This window comes from Gobio gobio (assembly GCF_949357685.1).
Source record: "Gobio gobio genome assembly, chromosome: 21".
NCBI lineage: Eukaryota > Metazoa > Chordata > Actinopteri > Cypriniformes > Gobionidae > Gobio > Gobio gobio.
The window spans coordinates 43,416,218-43,438,581 of record NC_137117.1 but is presented as its reverse complement, the minus strand read 5'-3'; the positions used below and the strand labels follow the sequence as shown (position 1 = coordinate 43,438,581).

General features: G+C 38.0%; 1 protein-coding gene across 1 annotated transcript in view; it reads left to right on the top strand.

Annotated features, from left to right (window-relative positions):
- The window catches only part of nup210 (nucleoporin 210), an 88,597-nt gene that overhangs the window by 39,290 nt on the left and 26,943 nt on the right, over positions 1-22,364 (top strand). Inside the window, exons 18-25 of the mRNA XM_079803120.1 lie at positions 2,547-2,653; positions 6,803-6,907; positions 6,986-7,087; positions 10,751-10,879; positions 15,226-15,353; positions 15,432-15,567; positions 16,185-16,247; positions 20,920-21,099. Coding sequence (XP_079659246.1) covers positions 2,547-2,653; positions 6,803-6,907; positions 6,986-7,087; positions 10,751-10,879; positions 15,226-15,353; positions 15,432-15,567; positions 16,185-16,247; positions 20,920-21,099 — 950 coding nt within the window. The remainder of the gene's footprint in view (positions 1-2,546; positions 2,654-6,802; positions 6,908-6,985; positions 7,088-10,750; positions 10,880-15,225; positions 15,354-15,431; positions 15,568-16,184; positions 16,248-20,919; positions 21,100-22,364) is intronic.

The window sequence follows — 22,364 nt, the reverse complement described above, 5'->3', positions numbered from 1 at the left end:
AAAATTACCAACACAGAACTATTGATCCACGAACGTCGCAGTTATTATAATTGGCAACGCTACGAATCTATGCGACAGACAAACTGTGAGCATGTCACAAAATGAGTCCGATTGACAGCGTCAGCACATGTAAACACCAAATCGGTTTAGATAACGTCTCATGTAAACAGTCCACCGAATCTTTCAATCGGAATGATTTTAATCGGAATGACAAAAAAGTGTGCATGTAACGGCTAATGTGTTTCTGTCCGTGACGGTCGCTCCATGCGAAGTGAATGCGGACAGGAGTTCAGCTTCCCTGGAGACGCAACAAACTTTAAATTCTTGATTTTAAAATATGCTGCGCTATATTCAGTTGACCCCTATGTCATATTAATGTCATTTATAAAGTGCTGTATGTAAAATGTGTGCTACCTTGTCTGTATTTGAAAATATGATTACCAGTATGCACAAACTTACCAGATTACTGAGTGCCCTGTTAGCCTACAGTGTTTACTTCCTTTTTATTCATATATCTTTAAACAAATACTTTAAAAATACTTTAAAAATATTAATTAAAATATAAATTAAAATAGATATAAATTATGTATATTATATATCGGCCATCGGTCACACTGCTCTCTAAGATATTGGCACCGGCCATCAAAAAAACAATATTGGTTGACCACTAATCACAATATATCAATTTAAACATTAAAACATAAGCATAAGATCACAGCTGAAACTAATGGTTAACAATATTAAAAAAAATGGCCAGAAAGTAAAACATTTTGGGGATAGTATCAGAAGTATTGAATAATGACAATAAGCATAATTGTGTATATAGTGTCAATTTTGACATGCCTATATACAGTGCATCCGGAAAGTATTCACAGCGCTTCACTTTTTCCAAATATTGTTGTGTTACAGCCTTATTCCAAAATTTATTAAATTCATTTTCCTCAATTCTACAAACAGAACCTCATAATGACAACGTGAAAGTGTTTGAAATCTTTGCAAATTTATTAAAAATAAAAAACGAAAAAATCACTTACGTATTCACAGCCTTTGCCATGACACTCAAAATTGAGATCAGGTGCATCCTGTTTCCACTGCTCATCCTTGAGATGTTTCTACAACTTGATTGGAGTCGACCTGTGGTAAATTCAGTTAATTGGACATGATTTGGAAAGGCACACACCTATAAGGTGTATATAAGGTCCCACAGTTAACAGTGCATATTAGAGCACAAACCAAGCCATGAAGTCCAATGAAATGTCTGTAGTCCTCCGAGACAGAATTGCATCAAGGCACAGATCTGGGGAAGGGTACAGGAAAAATCTCTGCAGCATTGAAGGTCCCAATGAGCAAGTTTGGAACCACCAGGACTCTTCCTAGAAATCTGACAGAGCTCCAGCCTTTCTCTGTGGAGAGAGGAGAACCTTCCAGAAGAACAACCATCTCTGCAGCACTCCACCAATCAGGCCTGTATGGTAGAGTGGCCAGACAAAAGCCACTCCTCAGGAAAAGGCGCATGAACGCCCGTCTGGAGTTTGTGAAAAGGCACCTGAAGGTCTCTCAGACCATGAGAAACAAAATTCTCTGGTCTGATGAAACAAAGATTGAACTCTTTGGCCAGAATGGCATGTTCTGCATGTCTGGAGGAAACCAGGCATGGCTCATCACCGGGCCAATACCATCCCTACAGTGAAGTATGGTGGTGGCAGCATCATGCTGTGGGGATGTTTTTCAGCAGCAGGAACTGGGAGACTGGTCAGGATCGAGGGAAAGATGAATGCAGCAATGTAAATGGTAAATGGACTGCATTTGTATAGTGCTTTCAACAGACCCATGGCCACCAAAGCGCTTTACATATTGCCTCACATTAACCCATTCATTCATACACCGACGGCGGAGTACAGAGACATCCATGATGAAAACCTGCTCCAGAGCGCTCTGGACCTCAGACTGGGGCGAAGGTTCCTCTTCCTCAAGCACACAGCCAAGATAACAAAGGAGTGGATACAGGATAACTCTGTGAATGTCCTTGAGTGGCCCAGCCTGAGCCCAGACTTGAATCCGATTGAGCATCTTTAGAGAGATCTGAAAATGGCTGTGCACCGATGCTCCCCATCCAACCTGATGGAGCTTGAGAGGTCCTGCAAAGAAGAATGGCATAAACTGTCAAAAAATAGGTGTACCAAGCTTGTAGCATCCTACTCAAAAAGATTTGAGGCTGTAATTGGTGCCAAAGGTGCTTCAGCAAAGTATTGAGCAAAGGCTGGGAATACTTATTGTCATTATGGGGTATTGTATGTAGAATTTTGAGGAAAATAATGAATTTAATACATTTTGGAATAAGGCTGTAACATAACAAAATGTGGAAAAAGTGATGCTCTGTGAATACTTTCCGGATGCACCATTATTCACCAATAACCATTATGAATTCAGTTGGTCTAAATTCCATTTTTCTACATGAATCTACTGGTTCACACAATCATATACCTTCATACCGCTCAGCCCTTATGATACATGTATATAATGTATGTGTGTGATGTTTTCTGCAGGTCATCAGACGGTTCTTGTCCATCATGAATCGGGCGTTGCAGCCATCACGGTGACCGCAGTCGGCTATCAAACGTCTCACCTAGAAGCAGCCGCGGTTTTGAGCGGAGTGAGTTCCTCTAGTATTTTTTGATATGAAAGTTTTTAGTTTTTTTTTTACCTTAACCAAATCTACAATAAATCGACTCTATTAACTTCAATTCTTTTGACACAAAGCCTTAGAGGCAGCGCCGCCGTTCCCACCACGCACATAACGCGCTGCGCATACGGCACAAAGTGCTGAGGGGGCACCAAAAGAAGTTCAAGATAAAAAATAATAATTCAAACATACAATGATGCTTGCTTATTAATGTGTTTATTCCTGTTGGCAAGTTAAAATTTTTTTTGGATAACTATGGGAAAATTTTTTGTATTAATATTACATTGGTGAAATTGCAAAGCTGGCACAGAGGTGTATAATTACAATGTAAAGTTACTATGACTGTCGTTGTTTTTATTTTTAAGTAAGCTACATGTACAGCTCCAGCACAATGTAATATCTCAGTGTCCAAAATACTTGCTGCATTTCGTTCACTTCCGGCGGATATAGTGCACTAAACTGTCATGTTCTATGTAAGAATTAGTGAGTGTTGCTGTATCTAATATCACGTACATGCTCACTCAGAGTCAACAACGATAGTCCATTCCTGTGCTAGAGTCGACCCTGAAACTAGGGCTATTCAGAGCCATGTGGGGCAGGAGGACATGGGTTCATCATGGATCTCTGGTTTAGATTGAGCGATCAACAGCTTGAGGATTAGAGAGTGGCTGAACCGACATTTCTGGAGAACAAGAGCCGTTTCGTTTCCTCCGCAGGAAATGACCAACTCTCTCTAACCACACACATCACCTCAAAGCATCACCACAGTTACTGTTGCCAACAACAAAGCTAACCAGCACAGGAAGCAAAAATGACTGTTCTAACGCCAAGCCAGCTGTCTACAGTGACTGGCAGACACTTTCTAACTGAAAAGGAGCTTTAGGTTAATTTTGAAAGGCTCTTCTTGGGCAGCAGCTCATTTAATAGTCACACATTAGCGCCACACATACAATCAAACCTAAATTTATTCTTACACCTTCAACATTTTCTCACATTATCACAGTTTATTCGCTATAGTTTAGAAAATGGTAATAAAATATGAAAAGAACTCAGAGTTAAACTGTGTCAGAACAAATTCATCTTGATAATGTCAGAAAACTTTGATAGAAAGGTATGTAATGGATTACAATCAACCAATCAGCTGTTAAATTTAAGTACACAATTAGATAATACAAATGAAGTACACAAGTCTGTAGCTATGTTTACAAGCCCTGCTGTAACTGATTCTCTGGTGCTGCTCAGGTCGCAATTTCAATCACACACACAGCACGGAGCAGGAATATCTGGACCACAGCCAATCAGAGGCAAAGACCCGCCCCATCTCTGTCTCTGATTGGTTTAGACCACAACATGATCGAACCATGAGTGTGTTAGTTCAGTCAAAGGAGAAGGAACAAACGCTTTGTTCATGGAGAAGCAGCAATGTGGATGCAATGACGTTAGGTGCACCGGTGCGACCTAGGAAAATTTGAGTCGCACCCTTACAAATTTTGGGCGCACTCTAGAGCCCTGATTTGGCATTGGCCAGTTTTTCTGTTTGGCCAATTAAATGTTGTGAGCTGAACTTTTATTTTGACTGAGAACCAAGACACCAATTCTGTCTTCATTAGTTTACCATGTTTGTTTAACAGATTTGTCTACTAATAGATTAAGCAAACTTTTTTATATGGATACCTGCTGCCATTCCAAAAATCTGCATTTATTTCATTTAAACAAGCCTTTAAAGGCTTAGTTCACCAAAACATTTTTAATTCTGTCATTAATTCCCCGCCCTCATGTTGTTCCAAACCCGTAAGACCTTCGTTCATCTTCAGAACACAAATTAAGATATTTTTGATGAAATCCGAGAGCTCTTTGACCTTTCCATAGACAGCAATTTAATTAACATTTTCAAGGTCCAGAAAGGTAGTAAAGAGATCATTAAAATAGTCCATGTGACTCCAGTGATTCAACCTTAATGTTGAAGCGACGAGAATACTTTTTGTGTTTAAAAAAACAAACAAAAATAACGACTTAATTCAACAATTTCTTCTCGACCATTGCTTGGTCATTGGTCATCAGTCTCCTACGCTGTTGATGTAGTACAGTTCATTGCTTCCGAGTTACGTCAGAGCTACACCAGAACGCCGGCTTCCCACTGGCCGATGCTGTTCACATGTGAACCACGCATGCGTGTGATGCTGACACAGGAGCTGACCAACCAAGAAATTGTTGAATAAAGTTGTTATTTTTGTTTGTTTTTTTGCACACAAAACGTATTCTCGTCGCTTCATAAAATTAAGGTTGAACCACTGGAGTCACATGGACTATTTTAATGATCTCTTTACTACCTTTCTGGACCTTGAAAGTGTTAATTAAATTGCTGTCTATGGAAGGGTCAGAGAGATTTCTGGTCCACTAATATACTACCACATCCTTTATGGGAGTGGCTAAACTCTAATACCCCCTCAAGTGGTTTAGTCTCTAAGGTATATAACTCTATTCTATTACAACCATATTCCTATATTGCAGCTGTATACTCTTGGGAAAGAGAAGTAACTGCTAAGCCTGACTGGGATATGGTATGGGCCAGCAGTTTCACTTCTTCTAAGAACCTTGTGCATCAGATGATCAATTATAAGCGTATTAATAGGGCATACATTACTCCAAGTATACTGTATAAAATTAAGATTAGGGCAGATCCTTACTGTCATCTCTGCAACAAGTGTATATAGTGGTCTCTTACATGCATATGTTCCCCACTGTAGTACCACTCTGGACATTTGATATCATATACAGGGAGTGCAGAATTATTAGGCACGTTGATTTTCTGATCATATTTTTTTTCCAGGCACATTTGACCAATTCCAAACCACAGTAATCCTAATAACTACTATTGATTTAGTATTTAATAATGTATAATTGATATATAATTGTTCATGAAGGCTGGAAATGAAAAACACCTTATATTCAGGTGTGCAGAATTATTAGGCATGTTTTCTTTTACAGATAAATTGAGCCAAAAAAGAGATTTAACTCAGACTGAAAAGTCAAAAAGTATTAAATGCCCATGAGAAGGATGCAATACTAGACATTGCAGTTAAGGCGTGACCATTGGACAGTGAAATGCTCGTTGGGTCAGCAGGGTCAGACAAAAACAGGTGGTGAAGTAAAGACACCTATTAACCGCAAAAGAATTAAGAATTAAAGTGAAGAATTAAGGGTGAAACCATCAGGAACCCTTTAGTCTCCAGCGCCACCATTTTCCAGAGCTGCAACCTACCTGGAGTCTCCAGAAGTGCAAGGTGTCAGGATCTCAGAGACTTCAGTTAGGTAAAGAATCCTAAAAAATGACCCCCACTAGATAAGAATCACAAGCTGAAGTGTTGTAAAATACATGAAGAAGGTTTTTTTATAGGCTTTATGGACAGATAGGTTGAGAGTGACTCTTGAAGGACCAGCACCACATCCTCTAGTACCACTGTTTGAAGAATTCATCTTCCAGAATCTGGCAGTACGTTTTGGGAGTTCATTTTAGTCCATCCTGAAGTCCGTTTTGCAGAGATGGACTAAAAATGAACTCCCAAACTCCGGTCTTTTCTTCACCACCTGTTTTTGTCAGATCCTGCTGACCCAACGAGCATTTCACTGTCCAGTGGTCATGCCTTAACTGCAATGTCTAGTATTGCATTAGTATTGCATCCTTCTCATGGGCATTTAATACTTTTTGACTTTTCAGTCTGAGTTAAATCTCTTTTTTGGCTCAATTTATCTGTAAAAGAAAACATGCCTAATAATTCTGCACACCTGAATATAAGGTGATTTTCATTTCCAGCCTTCATGAACAATTATATATCACTTATACATTATTAAATACTAAATCAATAGTAGTTATTAGGATTACTGTGGTTTGGAATTGGTCAAATGTGCCTGGAAAAAAAATATGATCAGAAAATCAACGTGCCTAATAATTCTGCACTCCCTGTATATTGCTTTATATCTGCCGCCCTGCTCTCTAAGATATCGGCATCAGCCAGCAGAAAATATTGGTGGACCACTGCCCCTTATTATCATTATTGAACTTCAGTCTAAATTGGAACTCTGATTCATGTGTGTTATGTTTACATGTGTGTGTGATAGTTTGATCCTTTGACCGCCGTCTCGGCCACGCTTGACCTTCTGTTAGTAGAGGATGTGAGGGTGACCCCTGACACCATCACCATATACAACCATCCCGATGTGGCGGTAAGGTCACACACACACACAAACTCTGCTGTGCCTGAAAGAGTTTGTACAGTGTGTCTGACACACGCTTCTCTGCAGGCGGATCTGACTCTGCAGCAGGGCTCCGGTTATTTCTACGTCAATGCAAGCGTTGGTGGAATCGCAGAGGTCACGTTTCAGGAGTCCCAGGGAATTGCTCAGGTAACATTTTAAAGGATTGTTCCAGGTTCAATAGAAGATAAGTTCTGTCAGTGGTGTTTTGTTTACTGCAAAAAAAACTATTTAAACTATACATTAGGGTTGGGTTGTGTGTATTTGTCCTTTCAAGTGCAAGAAGGCACGAGAGAACTCAATTCGGTATTCGTGCACTATATTACAAATCACCTTATTTAATAAGAAAAAGAGGAATTAATATTTTATCCCATGGGTTTAAGTTATTATAGACCTGTAACTATTCTATTCCCATTAAGTGTGTTATTGACAGTGTCGTAACCAGGAAAGCCTATACTTAACATCTCTGCTCTAGACGACAGTAAAGGATTCTCATTTAGTAGACACACTCTTTGGTGTGAGTGAAACAATAAAACAGTTGTAAACAATAGCTTTCTGGTATCTTTCTCATGTGAAAAATAGGTGTGTTTTATTGTAATCAATGTGCACTTGTAGTATATTTTTTAAAAACTGTAAAAATCCATTCTTCATAAAAGTAATCCATACAGTTCCAGGGGATTAATAAATGTCTTCGGAAGCAAAGCGTGCGTTTTTGTAAGTAAATATATAATATATTAGTTCTGTCAAAATTTGCGCATTAACGCAGGTGATAATTTTTTTTCCGTTTAACGCGTTAAAAATATTTAACGCTGCATCCATTTTTTTCTATCATCCTTTGGCTAGCTTTACCATATATGATCACACTCTTATTCATGTAAATGCTTTAAACGCATTCAAGCACCACAAGACAAAAGAGAACTGTGAATTTCCTGGGTGCGTCTCAATCAGCTCCCTAGTTTCCTAGGTGGTGAATCAGTATATCCCCCTGATCAGAGCCCTGACTACTGAACTAGGGAGCAGATTGAGATGCAGCCCTTGTCTGAAAGACGCGCGCCAGAATAGAGTTCTCGTCAAGCTTGAATGAAAAATAACACACCAAAATGCCCATTTTGTGAAGTATTCTCATAAGAGCAGTCTTAAACGAGTTAAATAACGTCTTAAATGAGCTTAAAAGAGTTGTGGAGAAAATGAGATTCGCGTGACAGCACGTCAGATCCGCGTCATGTTCGGCAGCGGCAGATCTTAAAGGAACAGCAGCCACTAATGCTGTCAGTCATTAATGTTAATCAGAGAACAAAGGTAACAGAGAAAATTGTACCTTTAATAAGGAGGTATTGTATTTATGCAGTGCTGACAGTTTGATAGCAATTTTAACATAAACTATTCAATTTATGAATATTTCCTAACTGTTAGACAAGTAGGAAGGCCACAGGTAAATATGACATTTATTGTAATGAGTTTATGTGAAGATTGTTTTAAGTTCACTTGAAATTGATATAGCTCAGTTATACTATAATGTTGAATGTCTATATCATTAATGTAAAAAAGAAATCTGAGACCTCAGTAGCAGTTTTAGTATCATAAAAAGATGCCATTAAAACAAATATTTCAAATATACTGTATTTAAGTTGTTTCTACATTAATTTGGAGAGTAACTATGAAATTATTACAATAAAAAATTTTTTTTAATCACGATTAATTACAGAAAAAAATTGCAATTAATTTTTTTAATCAATTGACAGCACTAATGTATACAGTGGCAAGAAAAAGTATGTGAACCACTTGCAGAATCTGTTTAAATGTGAATAATTTTAACTAAACAAAAGAGATCATACAAAATGCATGTTATTTTTTATTTAGTACTCTCCTGAATAAGATATTTTATATATATATATTTTTTAAATATAGTCCACAAGACAAAAAAAATTGTGGAATCTATTAAAGGGTTAGTTCACCCAAAAATGAAAATTCTGTCATTAATTACTTACCCTCATGTCGTTCGACACCCGTCAGACCTCCGTTCATCTTCAGACACAAATGAAGATATTTTAGTGTAAAGCTGATGCTCTGAAAGGCCTCCATTGGCTCAATGCACGGTTCACTCTCAAGACCCTTAAAAGGCACTAAAGACGTCGTTACAAAGTCCATCTCACTACAGTGCTTCTACAATAACTTTATGAATCGGCGAGAATAGTTTTTGTGCGCAAAAAACCCTAAATAACGACTTATATAGTGATGACGATTTCAAAACACGGCCTCATGAAGCTTCGAAGTGTTATGAATCAGTGAGTCGATTCAGCAGTTTGAATCGCCAAATTTCAGCAGTTTGGCGGTTTGACACGCGATCTGAATCATCATTCGACTCACTGATTCATAACGCTTTGAAGCTTCATGAGGCTGTGTTTTGAAATCGTCATCACTATATAAGTCGTTATTTAGGGTTTTTTTGCGCACAAAAACTATTGTCGCCGATTCATAAAGTTATTTTAGAACCACTGTAGTGAGATGGACTTTGTAACGACGTCTTTAGTACCTTTTAAGGGTCTTGAGAGTGAACCGTGCATTGAGCCAATGGAGGCCTTTCAGAGCCATCAGATTTACACTAAAATATCTTCATTTGTGTCTGAAGATGAACGGAGGTCTGACGGGTGTCGAACGACATGAGGGTAAGTAATTAATGACAGAATTTTCATTTTTGGGTGAACTAACCCTTTAAAATAACCCTGTTCAAAAGTTTATGAACCATTAATTCTCAATACTGTGTGTCGTCACCTGGATGATCCACGGCTGTTTTGTTTTTTTTGTGATGGTTGTTCATGAGGCCCTTGTTTGTCTTGAGCAGTTAATTACTGGAATTTACATGGTCATGGCAGAAGTTGTTAGCCTGACAAGCCAGACCCACATCAAGATGTTGGGTCTGGGAACTCCCCATTGGCAGGGTTCAATCCGAGGGGAAACGGTTGTCTTTCAAATTCCCTCTGCACGCAATAGGATAGCGCTACAACCAACCAGAGGAACGAAGAAGGTGAAGCGGAGCTAGTTGATAGATTAAACTTTCGCCATATCCAGTTGGCAAAACTCCGAACACATCTTCCTTTCTTAAGAATGACTTCAGTGCCGTTCTTTGTTCTTTTCTCAAAGAAAAGCTTAACTCCAAGTCTTCCAGAGTCGATTCGAAAGACTGCTGTTCGCCAGCTTCTTTGTTTACGAGTAGCACGCGGAACCACCGCAACTCTGCCGTCATTATGTTAAGCCTGCCCACCGATTCTATACACAATGTGATTGGCATGACCAGAGTTTGGTTTTTCCAGTTCGCACGCCAACGGAGAGTTGCTAGACTACCCTGGCTGCAAATTAGATTTGCTGCCACTAGGGTGTATCTAGATATCTAGGCTAAGAAGTTGTAACTTTACACAGAAAATATTATATTATAAATATTATGTGTTTCTGTTACACTTTTTTCACTTTTGTAAACTGAGAAATAAGTTAAGATTTCATGTGAAATGGCCATTAAAGCTTAACTTGTGTTGAAAGTGGAACATTAATTTAAAGTATTTCACAAACTCTGCACATTAATTACATTTTCTAGTATTTTCAGTTGTTCAATGCTGAAAATTGCTGTCTGATCTTTGTGTTTTAAAATGTTTGAAAAAAAATATTTCATTGATATTGTTCTCAAAGACATTAGTGGACTTCTGTTAGTGAGCTCTACAGCTGACTGCACAATATAAATTGGTAATAACTTGTTTCTTCTGCACACTGTGAAATCAATTTAGTTTAATTTGAATCTAATCTCATTTCATTGTAACTCAGGTTGTCCCAGCTCAGGCGGGAGTCTTGCAGGTGATGGTTCATGACCTTTGTTTGACCTTTCCTTCCCCCGCTACGGCTACAGTTCACATCTCTGATATTCTGGAAGTTTATGTGCGTGTGGTCGACAAGGTTAGTGACATCCATTTTAAAAAAAATGTGTTAAAGTGCCCCTATTATGGTTTTTTGAATATTTAATTTCATGCCGTGCGTAATATCGCTGTGTGAATGTAAATGTTCTGCAAAGTTGTAAAGTCGAAAAGTGCACAATAAATAGTTATTGTCCCCCAAAAGAAAGAATCGACTCTGAACCGCCTTTACGAGTCCCACTGCATGACGGTTGTACACCACTAGAAAATACATTTGCATAATGTTGTACGTTGTCCTCCCACGAACAACTTGACCCTCAAACGTCATTTTACTGATGACTGCTTCTCAAATCCTGGAGTTCAATTCGGGATTCGGAAAGCACTTTCTCTGGAAAGATGAATCCGTACCCAGTTTATTTGGACCAACATTCTCCTCAGAATCACAACCTGTAATTATGATTTATTATTAGGGATGCACCGAATCAAGATTTTTGAGGTTCGGCCGAATACCGAATCCACTGGTTAAGATTCAGCCGAATCCGAAACCGAATACCGAATCCACTGGTTAAGATTCAGCCGAATCCGAAACCGAATACCGAATCCACTGGTTAAGATTCTGCCGAAACCGAATACCGAATCCACTGGTTAAGATTCTGCCGAATCCGAAACCGAATACCGAATCCACTGGTTAAGATTCTGCCGAATCCGAAACCGAATACCGAATCCACTGGTTAAGATTCTGCCGAATCCGAAACCGAATACCGAATCCTACTGCCATCCTCAGTCCATTATCACAGTAAACACATTAATGAAGTAAACAATGTCCACAGCAGTGTAGGGATGCTATTGACCATTTAACCGTTAACCGAAAGTAAGAACTTTGACCGATTAATACTATCAGTTAAACGGTTTAAATGTTTTTAACATTTTTTTGTTTGGTTTTTTTGATGCGTGGTTAAGAAATGTTGTATAGCGTTATTTGTTCACTCACGGAGCACGTCGACATGTGTAACCACAAACCAGATATATCTCGCAAAATGAAGCAATGGAAAAGCTTACTGTGTGGGAGCATTTCGACAGAAAAATACAGCAGTAGTACAAGCTCCCGACTGGTGGAGAGCAAATGAACGGCTTCCCGAGGCTGGCCGCTCTAGCGAGGCGTTATCTCTATTCCCGGGACATCAGTGCCATCTGAAGCCTTGTTTAAGGCTTTTAATAGTGTGGCTTTGGTCAAGTTTACTAAAGTAAACATTGTCACGTATGTTCTTCTCACCGCTGTTTCCTGATGGTTTGTAGAAAAATTACCCCGAGTCGTCCTCTGTCGTTTCAAAGAACAGCACAACGGAGAGTTGCAGTGCGGAGACAGAAGGATTGAGAGGATGTTTTCTGCCGTGGGTTTAACTGTCAATAGGCTGCGCTCCAGACTAACCCACATCACTTAGACATGTTACTTAAAAAAAAAAATAAAAAAAAACATTCAAGGTGTGGTAGCCTAGGCCTGCTATTTTTATTTGACCAAAAAAAAAAATAGCGATTCCGGTTCTTCAAAGCTTCAAACGGATTCAGTGTATTTTCGTTGTGTCATTTTAATTTGGTAATTATTTAAGTGAAAAATATTTAGTGTAGGCCTATTTATTTTATTCTTTTTATTTATATTTTATCTGATCTGTATGCGGCTGTTTGCACGGTAAAAGAAAATAAATTTTGGACGCTGTCTGTATTCCTTCATGCACAACTCATATTCTTTCGGATGTTTCATACGCGAATATTTTAACAGCGGCTGTTATTCAGGGTCCTTGCCACCACGAGACAAATCGGCATTGCAAACTGAACATGTAGCTCGACTGGAATCGCCTTCTTTTGACTTAAAGTACTGCCACGTTTTCTGTTCATGAGTTTCACTTTCAACGGCGGCGTCATTATGGAAAAACCTAACCCCGTCAAAAAAAACAATATTCGGCCGAATCCGAACCGAATCCTGCATCCCTATTTATTATTGATGTATATATTTTCTCCTGGGTGTTCAAAATGCGTAGTTTTGTGTTTTATATTGTGCAAGTCTCTTGCTAACTCGCGTTATTACTGTCTCACTGAAATACTTCTGCTGATCAGCTGTGGGCCACTATTACTTAAAACTGTGTCTATTAATGCGGATTGTCTGTCGTTCTTACTACTTTGAGTAAAGATAAAGGATGGGGCAAGATTTGTTTTGCAAACTTTCTTACATCAGTTTTTCAAGTTAGTGCTCAGCTAACATATGCACCGTTATTGATTGTGCTGTGAAACATACATAGGCATAATCAGCATAATAATTAGCTTGCCCTTTAACATGTACAGATATACCAACTCAAATTATATGAATTAAATACCTGTGTTTTTACTATTACAAATGATGAATTTAGTAGACATCTCTGAATGTTATTTATGGAATAATATTTTAACCTGCAGTTAATCACTTATTTATATGTAATATGAACTTTTAAGGTCTGAACTAGGAATAGCACAACCATTAGCATATAATATTATATTATCATTACATTAGCGCAATAGTAATAAAGATGGTAAATAACAGAATTCTAATGGTCAACTTTATAAAATGTAACCGTCCCCAAATAATGATCTGCAATCGTAGATTCAACAATCAATACATACCCACAATGCTACAAAAGGCATAAGACGTATGGAGATGTCAAGTCATGTCACCTTTATTTATATAGCAGCTTCACAGTGTTAAACTGGAAAATAATGCAACAGAATTCGATTCGGCTGTACAGCCGCTCTGGAGAAAACAGTGATGTCATCCAGCTCATTTCAATTATCATAGTGTCAATGCGGGCAGATCAGTTATATAATGGGATATAGTGGGATATTTGTTTCTAATGAAAGTGCATTTCTTTGTGATTTTAAAATACTTGAATGAAACTGCTCACTTTTCAGCAGTTATTGTCTATGGGGCAGATTTCTGTTGGTTGTACATCAGATAAATTAGCACAGTAGGTCTACATTACGTTTATTTGAATGCATTAACGAGAGTGATTGTGTGTGTGAATTAGTCATACGTCTCTATTTATTATGAAGCTGTGGTTTGCCCTTATTTCAAAAGGTATTAAAATCTATGCTATAACGGTTGAGTTTCTAAGCTACTTTAGTGATAAATCACAGGGCAGAGTTGACAATGAGTTTCTGCGCTCCTCTCTGCGCGCGCGATCTTCACGTGATGTCTCACTGCCTGTGAGTGTCCGTGTGTCACAATAGATCAGGCATTAGTTCATGATAATACACATCTGATGGACTAAAATCGCTTCAATGTTCAAACTGGCAGGCCTTAAAACTCATACAAATGACAAAGCTTTGTGAGGAGCAAGTGAAAGTGATCTGGGTGCGCGCGTTATCAGAGGCATGACACGGCTTGGCTCTCTACGTCACAGAAAAAAGCTCATGAGCCTTGAACGGAGAAGTTTTCCATAACGTTGTTCTTGAATAGTGCACAATCGCTTGAATGTTCAAACTGGCAAGCCTTTAAACTCATTTAATTGACAAACTTCATGAGGACGCAAGTGAACTGGCTTCGGGGCTTGCGCGCGCCGTCTCTGTGTGTGTATCAGCGCATATAAGAACGGCGATTAACTTCCGTGTATAAACTGTGTAAAACATGCAATTACCGTAGTAATTTTGAGCATTTATAAACAAAGATAACTGCTCCTGAGTCCTGCATCTTTCCGTGTGCCTGCAAGCTGCACTTGATGTGACTGACGGGGCGGAGTCACGTGACTAAAACTGAAATAACCGTCATGGGAAAATTACATTGGTTAGAGGCTCTAAATTTAGATTTCGATTAGTTTTTGATTAATCGTCCAGCCCTACTCCTTACGGAAACCTAAGATTCTTAAAGGGACCATAGCTACATAAAACAACAACATAAAGGATCACTAGAAGAATGGAAATAAGACTTCTAACATGTTGTGTGACAACGGAACAAAACGAGTAGTGTATCACTGAGAAACATCCTTCGTTCGGGTTGAATAAATTCTTCCAATGTTTCATCATCGGACTCACGCTCAGATTTATATGGCAAACTCAACATCATCGTTGCTGTCTTTACAGTGTGTACAATCGCTGAGGAAGCCTCAGGACGGAGCTGAAGCACATTTATGGTAATGGCCGTTGACTTCCGAAACACACACTTTATGCGGTAGACGAATCAATGTATATTATGAGAAAATGAAAATGTTTTTTGACCTTTGATGCATGTAAACCTGCTGTAGAAGACGGCAAAACAAAATTAGGAAACTTTAAAATAGCATAACAGGGGCACTTTAAAATAAATTTCACAGGAATTTCCCAAACAAACAATTTTGAGGTGAAATTTAGATGAGACAATCATTTCAGGTTGAGATCGGCAAGTCAGTCAAAGCATACGTACGGGTTTTGGATGGCAACAAGAAGCCTTTCCTGTCCAAATATTTCTCTGTCATGAACCTGAAGCTGAGGGCAGCGTCGTCCATTATATCTCTGCAGTGAGTAACCAATTCCAGATCTTCTTTACTTGATGTTCTGGCATCTGTGAAAGCTAATAAACTTCTGTTGTTTGTCAGAACTCTGCCCGATTCATCAGAAGAAGATACGGCTACATTTCTGGTCAAAGGTCTGGTGATCGGACAAACCAGTGTGTCTGCTGTTGTCATTGACAAAAATGGCAGAAAAATCACCTCTACACCCCAGCAAATTGAAGTAAGCCTCTTCTGTGTTGTCATCTACAGCTTTTTGAATGGATTGCTTAGCTTTCATAGTTGTACTACAGGGCTGCTGAATGTTTGATTCTGATTACTGAACGTTTTAAGGTGTGCAATTATTTTCCAGTAAACGCACGGCTAAAGTAGTTCCAGCCAGGTCGCATTATCGCATTACAGTTTTATATCACTTCGATGATTTCATTTATTTCAAATGTCTTTACAGACTACAACAGCAAATTAACCAAGACCGACAAAATACTCAACCAAATAAATATAAAAACAATAGGATTAAAATGACAAACTATTTTTCTAGTTTCAGTTAAAAAAGTAAGTAATTTGTTTATATAAAATAAACAAATAACACGATTAAATGATTATGGATGATAAATGGTAAAACTGATTGAATAATTGAATATAAATGATTGAATAAAATAATTTATGTAAATAGTAGCTAAAGAAATAAAGCAAATAGAAAAAAACACAAACGTATTATTGCCCTCTTGAAGCTACACACACACACACACACACAGATTTTGCTGCTGGAAACTTAAATTGGATCCTCAGATCCTTCATGATGATATAACTTTTTCTTGAATGTGTTTTTATTATCTGTAGGTCTTTCCCCCCTTCAGACTGCTGCCCAGGAAAGTCACTCTAATAGTTGGAGCAATGATGCAGGTGCATAAATCTTTTTCTCAAATGTGTATTTATTCCAGTACATTTCACTTACTTTCCTCTTGTCTAATGCACTCAGACCTGATGTGTAAATGAGCTGTTGAACACACAAAACACAAGACAATGCTGCAGTCTAGAGCTGTAGTTCAAAATTCAGAATTAGTTCAGAATTAAATCATTCTGGTTGATGAACAGACTGTTTACATGAATGCAAAGTATTCAGATTTTTTTTTAAAGAAAAAAATAAATAAAATTGGAATAAATATTTTGATTTGCATACACAATTCATGTGCTAGCTATTGGGTCTCATACACTAACCATGAGTGTACGTGTGTGAAATGTTGTGTGTGTTTTCACAAACAAATCATTATTCATAACTTTTTGTACTAACATTTATTCTAAATGTGCAAAAAATGTTAAAGTAACCACACGCATGCAAAAATCATACTCTTATAAATGTACAATGAAATTTTATGTGTAGATAAATTCATCTTTATACTATATATTTCGTCATAAGCTGTTAGAAAGGTGTGTTTATAGCTCAAGCTGCAAGGTTTCTCTGTAAAAACAGCTGGCTAATGAGAGGTCTTTGTAAAAGGTGCCATATGTTTGCTGAGAATGACAAAGGTGGTGCAGAAAGCCCTTTAGTGGAGAATGTTTGGGCATATTTTATGCAAATTATTTACCTCTAGTATGCAGTCACTCATTTTGAATATACTGCAAATTCATTAAAGAGCACCTATCATGGCATTTAAAATGTTCCAAATATTGTTTTAGAAGTCCCCAACAACAGTTTTGCATTCATGCAATGACAAAAAAGACTTTAGTTTTCTTATAAAATGCATTTATTTTTACCTGTTTTGACAGCGATTCTCAAATGATTCCTTTAGTGATTCACTTTTCAAAACCCCGCCTTTACGTGACGCTAATCTGTGCTGATTGGTCCGATGACACAGTCAGTTGTGATTGGTAGAGTCTCTGCAGATATTTTCGGAAACGGAACGCCCATCAAAGTTTTATAGTGACAGTAATTTGTTAAAGGTCCCGTTCTTCGTGTTTTTTTGAAGCTTTGATTGTGTTTACAGTGTGCAATATAACATGTGTTCATGTTTCGCGTGTAAAAAAACACAGTATTTTTCACACAATGTACTTATCTGTGTACCGCTGTTTCCACTGTCCTAAAAACGGCTGGTGATTTCCTCTTTCTATGAAGTCCCTCCTTCAGAAACACGTAACGAGTTCTGATTGTGCAAGCGCTTACCGTGTTGTAATTCGACCGCAGCTTAGCGCACGTGCCAGCAGTTCCTGTGTTGTGATTCGACAGCAGCTTAGCGCACGTTGGAAAGGTCACGCCTCTTAACGGGGAGATGTATGCGTTCAATAATCTCTACAGCGTCCCTGGGAAAGCCAAACAAAGGTGATTTGACTCCTGGATGAAAATAACAGCGTCTCGACGACATGGTGATAAACACACTCAACGCAACAGTTCCTTTTCTCCACGCGACACGTCCGCTTCTCCACGTGGGACAGCAACAAGACCGCGCCCCCTTTTTCGCGTTTCTTTGTGGGCGGAGGTAAGTCTGTTCTACTGCTCTACTGACGTAATTAAAGAAGGAAGTACCAGGATGTAGTCCAAGCCAGCCGTTCGCTGTAGGCTTTGAAAGGGAACTTCTGTTAAATAAAATATCTCGCTTGGCATTGAACTTTGAGCTTTATAATTTTACAGGTATTATTTATGCTCTAACAGCAACATTACACACTAACTAAAGTTTGAACAATGGGATCATGCGGAATGGGACCTTGGGAATATGTGTCAGGAGTTATGAATATGAAAACCGCGTCTGTACCGTTTGATTGTAATATGAGCCTCAGCTGATCTCATTCATAAAAAAACTCCTCTATTCTCCTCACGAAGACTCGCGACAAATCAACATCCCTCAGGGCTTTTAGTTCAAAAGTGTGCAGATGAGGAGACATATTGATAGATTCTCATATGTCTGTGTCAAATTTCTAAACAGAGGAGTATTTTTTATTCAATACTTCCTCAAAATGCGCAGATGTAGCCTAATCATGAGCGATTGAGTCTCTTATGTGTTGTTTTCAGCTCATCCTGGCAGCCGGAGGGCGCTCTGAGCACATGTAGTCCATATATGGCACAGACAGACGAAGAAGAACCATGTGCCATAATAGAAGTCCATAATAAAAGCTTCCTGAGATCGCGAAACATACATTTGACGATTAATAAACACTCAATCGCGTCGATGTATGGTTTGTCTTCAAGCCACTTAGTCTTCAAATGCTCATCCTTGGGCAGATGAAAAAAGTTTGCTTTTGAGTGGCACTTCAGAACACAGCGTCTCGTCTCCATGATGTTTTCTAGTTTTCACTGGCGTCTTGGAGCTATAAGTGGGCGTATCGTATTCAAATAACTTGACAAGTTGACGTCATCTAGTCAGAGAAAAAGCTTCGGTCCTCTAACGATTCTTAAAAATTACTCAGTCGACTCTTACTTTTGAAAGAAAATAACTATATATACGGTGCACTGTCATATTTCAAACTATACAGGATGTTTTTGTTCACTTAGATCTATGTTACACACTACATGAAAGGTACATTTCAAAATTCCATGATAGGTGCTCTTTAAGAACAAATTGTGCATACGCATGTGTTCTCACATTAATTATATTTTCCATGTGAAGTTCTCCTGTGGATATAAAAATGAACAGGCCACACAATAGTGAATGAGATCCAGTGAGTGTCTTGTGCTGGATGAATGGATAAAAATCATTATTTTTTTAAATGTAATAATAGGTTTTAATGAAAGCAAGGATGTCTGAAATGTACATCCAATGTATGGAAATACTGAATAATAACCACATTACAATAATGTGGTTATTATTCAGTATTTCCATATATTGGATGTACATTTCAGACATCCTTGCTTTCATTAAAACCTATAGGTTAGTTGAGTGAAATCATTAAATTTGCATTTATAGTGTTGCTATTATGACACATCTTGTCATAAAGTCATTTATACATTCTGTAAAAGTTTATCCCAGTAGTAGGCCAACTTACCCCTCTTGTAATATTTGACATTTTGTGCTAACAACTAAATTAGCAAATGTTTCTCTTTATTTCCTGTAATAAGACATTGGCTGAAGTGTCATCACCCTGCACATGCTGAATTTATATTGAAATGTTACAGGTTAAAAGTGAATCCACATTGTTCTTAAGAGGGGGGCATCTTTCACCATCATTCCCCTAAACAAACAACAAAGGAAAATCTCTCACTGACCTTGACTAACTTAAGTAGCGTAAATAAGGATTAATCTATGTTTAATGTGTGCGGTAAGACTGCAGTGTTATTTTACATTTGATTATTACATTCTCTAGTAGGCTATTACTTATCTGAATATCACTGAAAAACTAAAAACACTGTTTATTTAATTTGTATTTTTGTCCATTTTGTTTGCAATTAGGTTTTTTTGTTCTTTTTGTATTACTGTCTCTGTTTACTACTAGTATCGATGATTGTACAATTTCACTGATATTTAAAATGATTCAAATCGTAAAAGACTGATCATATCACCCAATAATAATCGTTATTTTAATATTGACCAAAAATAATGGTGATAATGATTTTTGCCATAATCGAGCAGCCCTACTGTCAGTTATTTATCTCAGTATTGTAATCACAATAATTAATCCGTTAATATAATTTACATAACATCTCCTCATTTCAGCTTTTCTGTTCACTTTGAGGTGTTTCTTTAAAGGGTTAGTTCACCCAAAAATGAAAATTCTGTCATTAATTACTCACCCTCATGTCGTTCGACACCCGTCAGACCTCCGTTCATCTTCAGACACAAATGAAGATATTTTAGTGTAAATCTGATGGCTCTGAAAGGCCTCCATTGGCTCAATGCACGGTTCACTCTCAAGACCCTTAAAAGGCACTAAAGACGTCGTTACAAAGTCCATCTCACTACAGTGGTTCTACAATAACTTTATGAATCGGCGAGAATAGTTTTTGTGCGCAAAAAAAACCCTAAATAACGACTTATATAGTGATGACGATTTGAAAACACGGCCTCATGAAGCTTCGAAGCGTTATGAATCAGTGAGTCGATTCAGCAGTTTGAATCGCCAAATTTCAGCAGTTTGACACGCGATCCGAATCATCATTCGGCTCATTGATTCATAACGCTTCGAAGCTTCATGAGGCCGTGTTTTGAAATCGTCATCACTATATAAGTCGTTATTTAGGGTTTTTTTGCGCACAAAAACTATTGTCGCCGATTCATAAAGTTATTGTAGAGCCACTGTAGTGAGATGGACTTTGTAACGACGTCTTTAGTGCCTTTTAAGGGTCTTGAGAGTGTAAAGTGCCATTGAGCCAATGGAGGCCTTTCAGAGCCATCAGATTTCTACTAAAATATCTTAATTTCTGTTCCGAAGATGAACGGAGGTCTGACGGGTGTCGAACGACATGAGGGTGAGTAATTAATGACAGAATTTTCATTTTTGGGTGAACTAACCCTTTAACACTTGTCTTAATATGCCGCCTCAAACAGCACACATCTAATTGGCTCATTAGGGCAAGAGGTTTGTCTGTCATGTAATAGCATGTCTATGATTGGTCTTCTGATGTCTGGATGCACCTGTTCTTTTGTAGATCACATCAGAGGGAGGACCGCAGCCTCAGTCAAACATCCTCTTTTCTCTTTCCCATGACGACATCGCCTCTGTCAACAGCTTGGGTCATGTTCAGGGCCTGTCGGTGGGAAACATGACCGTAATTGGCGTGGTTCAGGCTGTCGATACGGAAACAGGCAAACTAGTTGTGGTGTCAAAGGTGATGCTCTACAAACAGATGTGGAGATTTGTTGATCTGTGTGGTAAATGAGTTAAAGGGATAGTTCACCCAAAAATCACCTCAATCAGTTACTCTCCCTCATGTCGTTCCCCACATAAAATACTTTTTCAACTCCGAAACACTAATGAAGATCTATTGTAATCTGAGATATCCTTCCACTGAAAGTCTATTCACCCAAAACACTGACTGTTCAAAACGTTCATAAAGAGAATGTAAAATAAGTCCAAAAGCAGAGGTGGACAAAGTACACAACTCCATTACTCGAGTGAAAGTAAAAGTACTACTGGTCAAATATTGCTCTGTTACAAGTGAAAGTTGTTAAAAACTATTTTTACTTAAGTAAAAGTACAGAAGTACTTGCTTTTAAAAGTACTTAAGTATCAAAAGTAAATTTCCTTTTTTATGTCAATGCATTATTTTATTATTGTGGCATTGTTGTATAAATGCACGCTATGCCATTAGTGATGCTCCATACGACCATCTTGAACTAATTTAAATACTTGTATAAAAGTTACAAAGCTGCTGTCACTTTAAGGCAGAATGCACAAATCCTACACACTGATACACATCCGATATTCCTCCAACTGTTTACGTGACATAATCAACTTTATTTACGCGAATACTTTCCAAAATGGAAATTGACATTTTGTGTGAATTGGTCTGTTTAAGTGCGGAAAAAAAACACAAGAAAGCTCTATTCAGTTCTCGTGCTCTGGCATCTGAGAGCCACAAAACAGACTGAACTGAGCTCTTTCATCATCCATATGTCTATGCTTCTCTTTCTCCCAGACATTTACATTTTGCCAAAGAAAAAAAAATCATCCACTGACTTGCAAAGCTGCTACAGAAACGACTTTCGACTTCGAAGACCTTGATAGAAATGTAGTGGAGTAAAAAGTACGATATTCGTCTTTAAAATGTAGTGAAGTTAAAGTAAAAGTTTCCCTAAAAAATACTTCAGTAAAGTACAGATACTCAAAAAGTGTACTTAAGTACAGTACTCAAGTAAATGTACTTCGTTAATGTCCACCTCTGTCCAAAAGAACCGAGCGGTTTTATCCAAGTCTTCTGAAGAGACAATCACTTTATATGATGAACAGACTTTTAGGGTGAACAGACTTTCAAAGGAGGGAGAGAAATCTATCAAGATTTCATTAAAAATATCTTAATTTGTGTTTCAAAGAGGAACTACAGTACATGAGCTTGAGTAGTTGATGACAGAAGTTTTGTCAGAACTAACCATT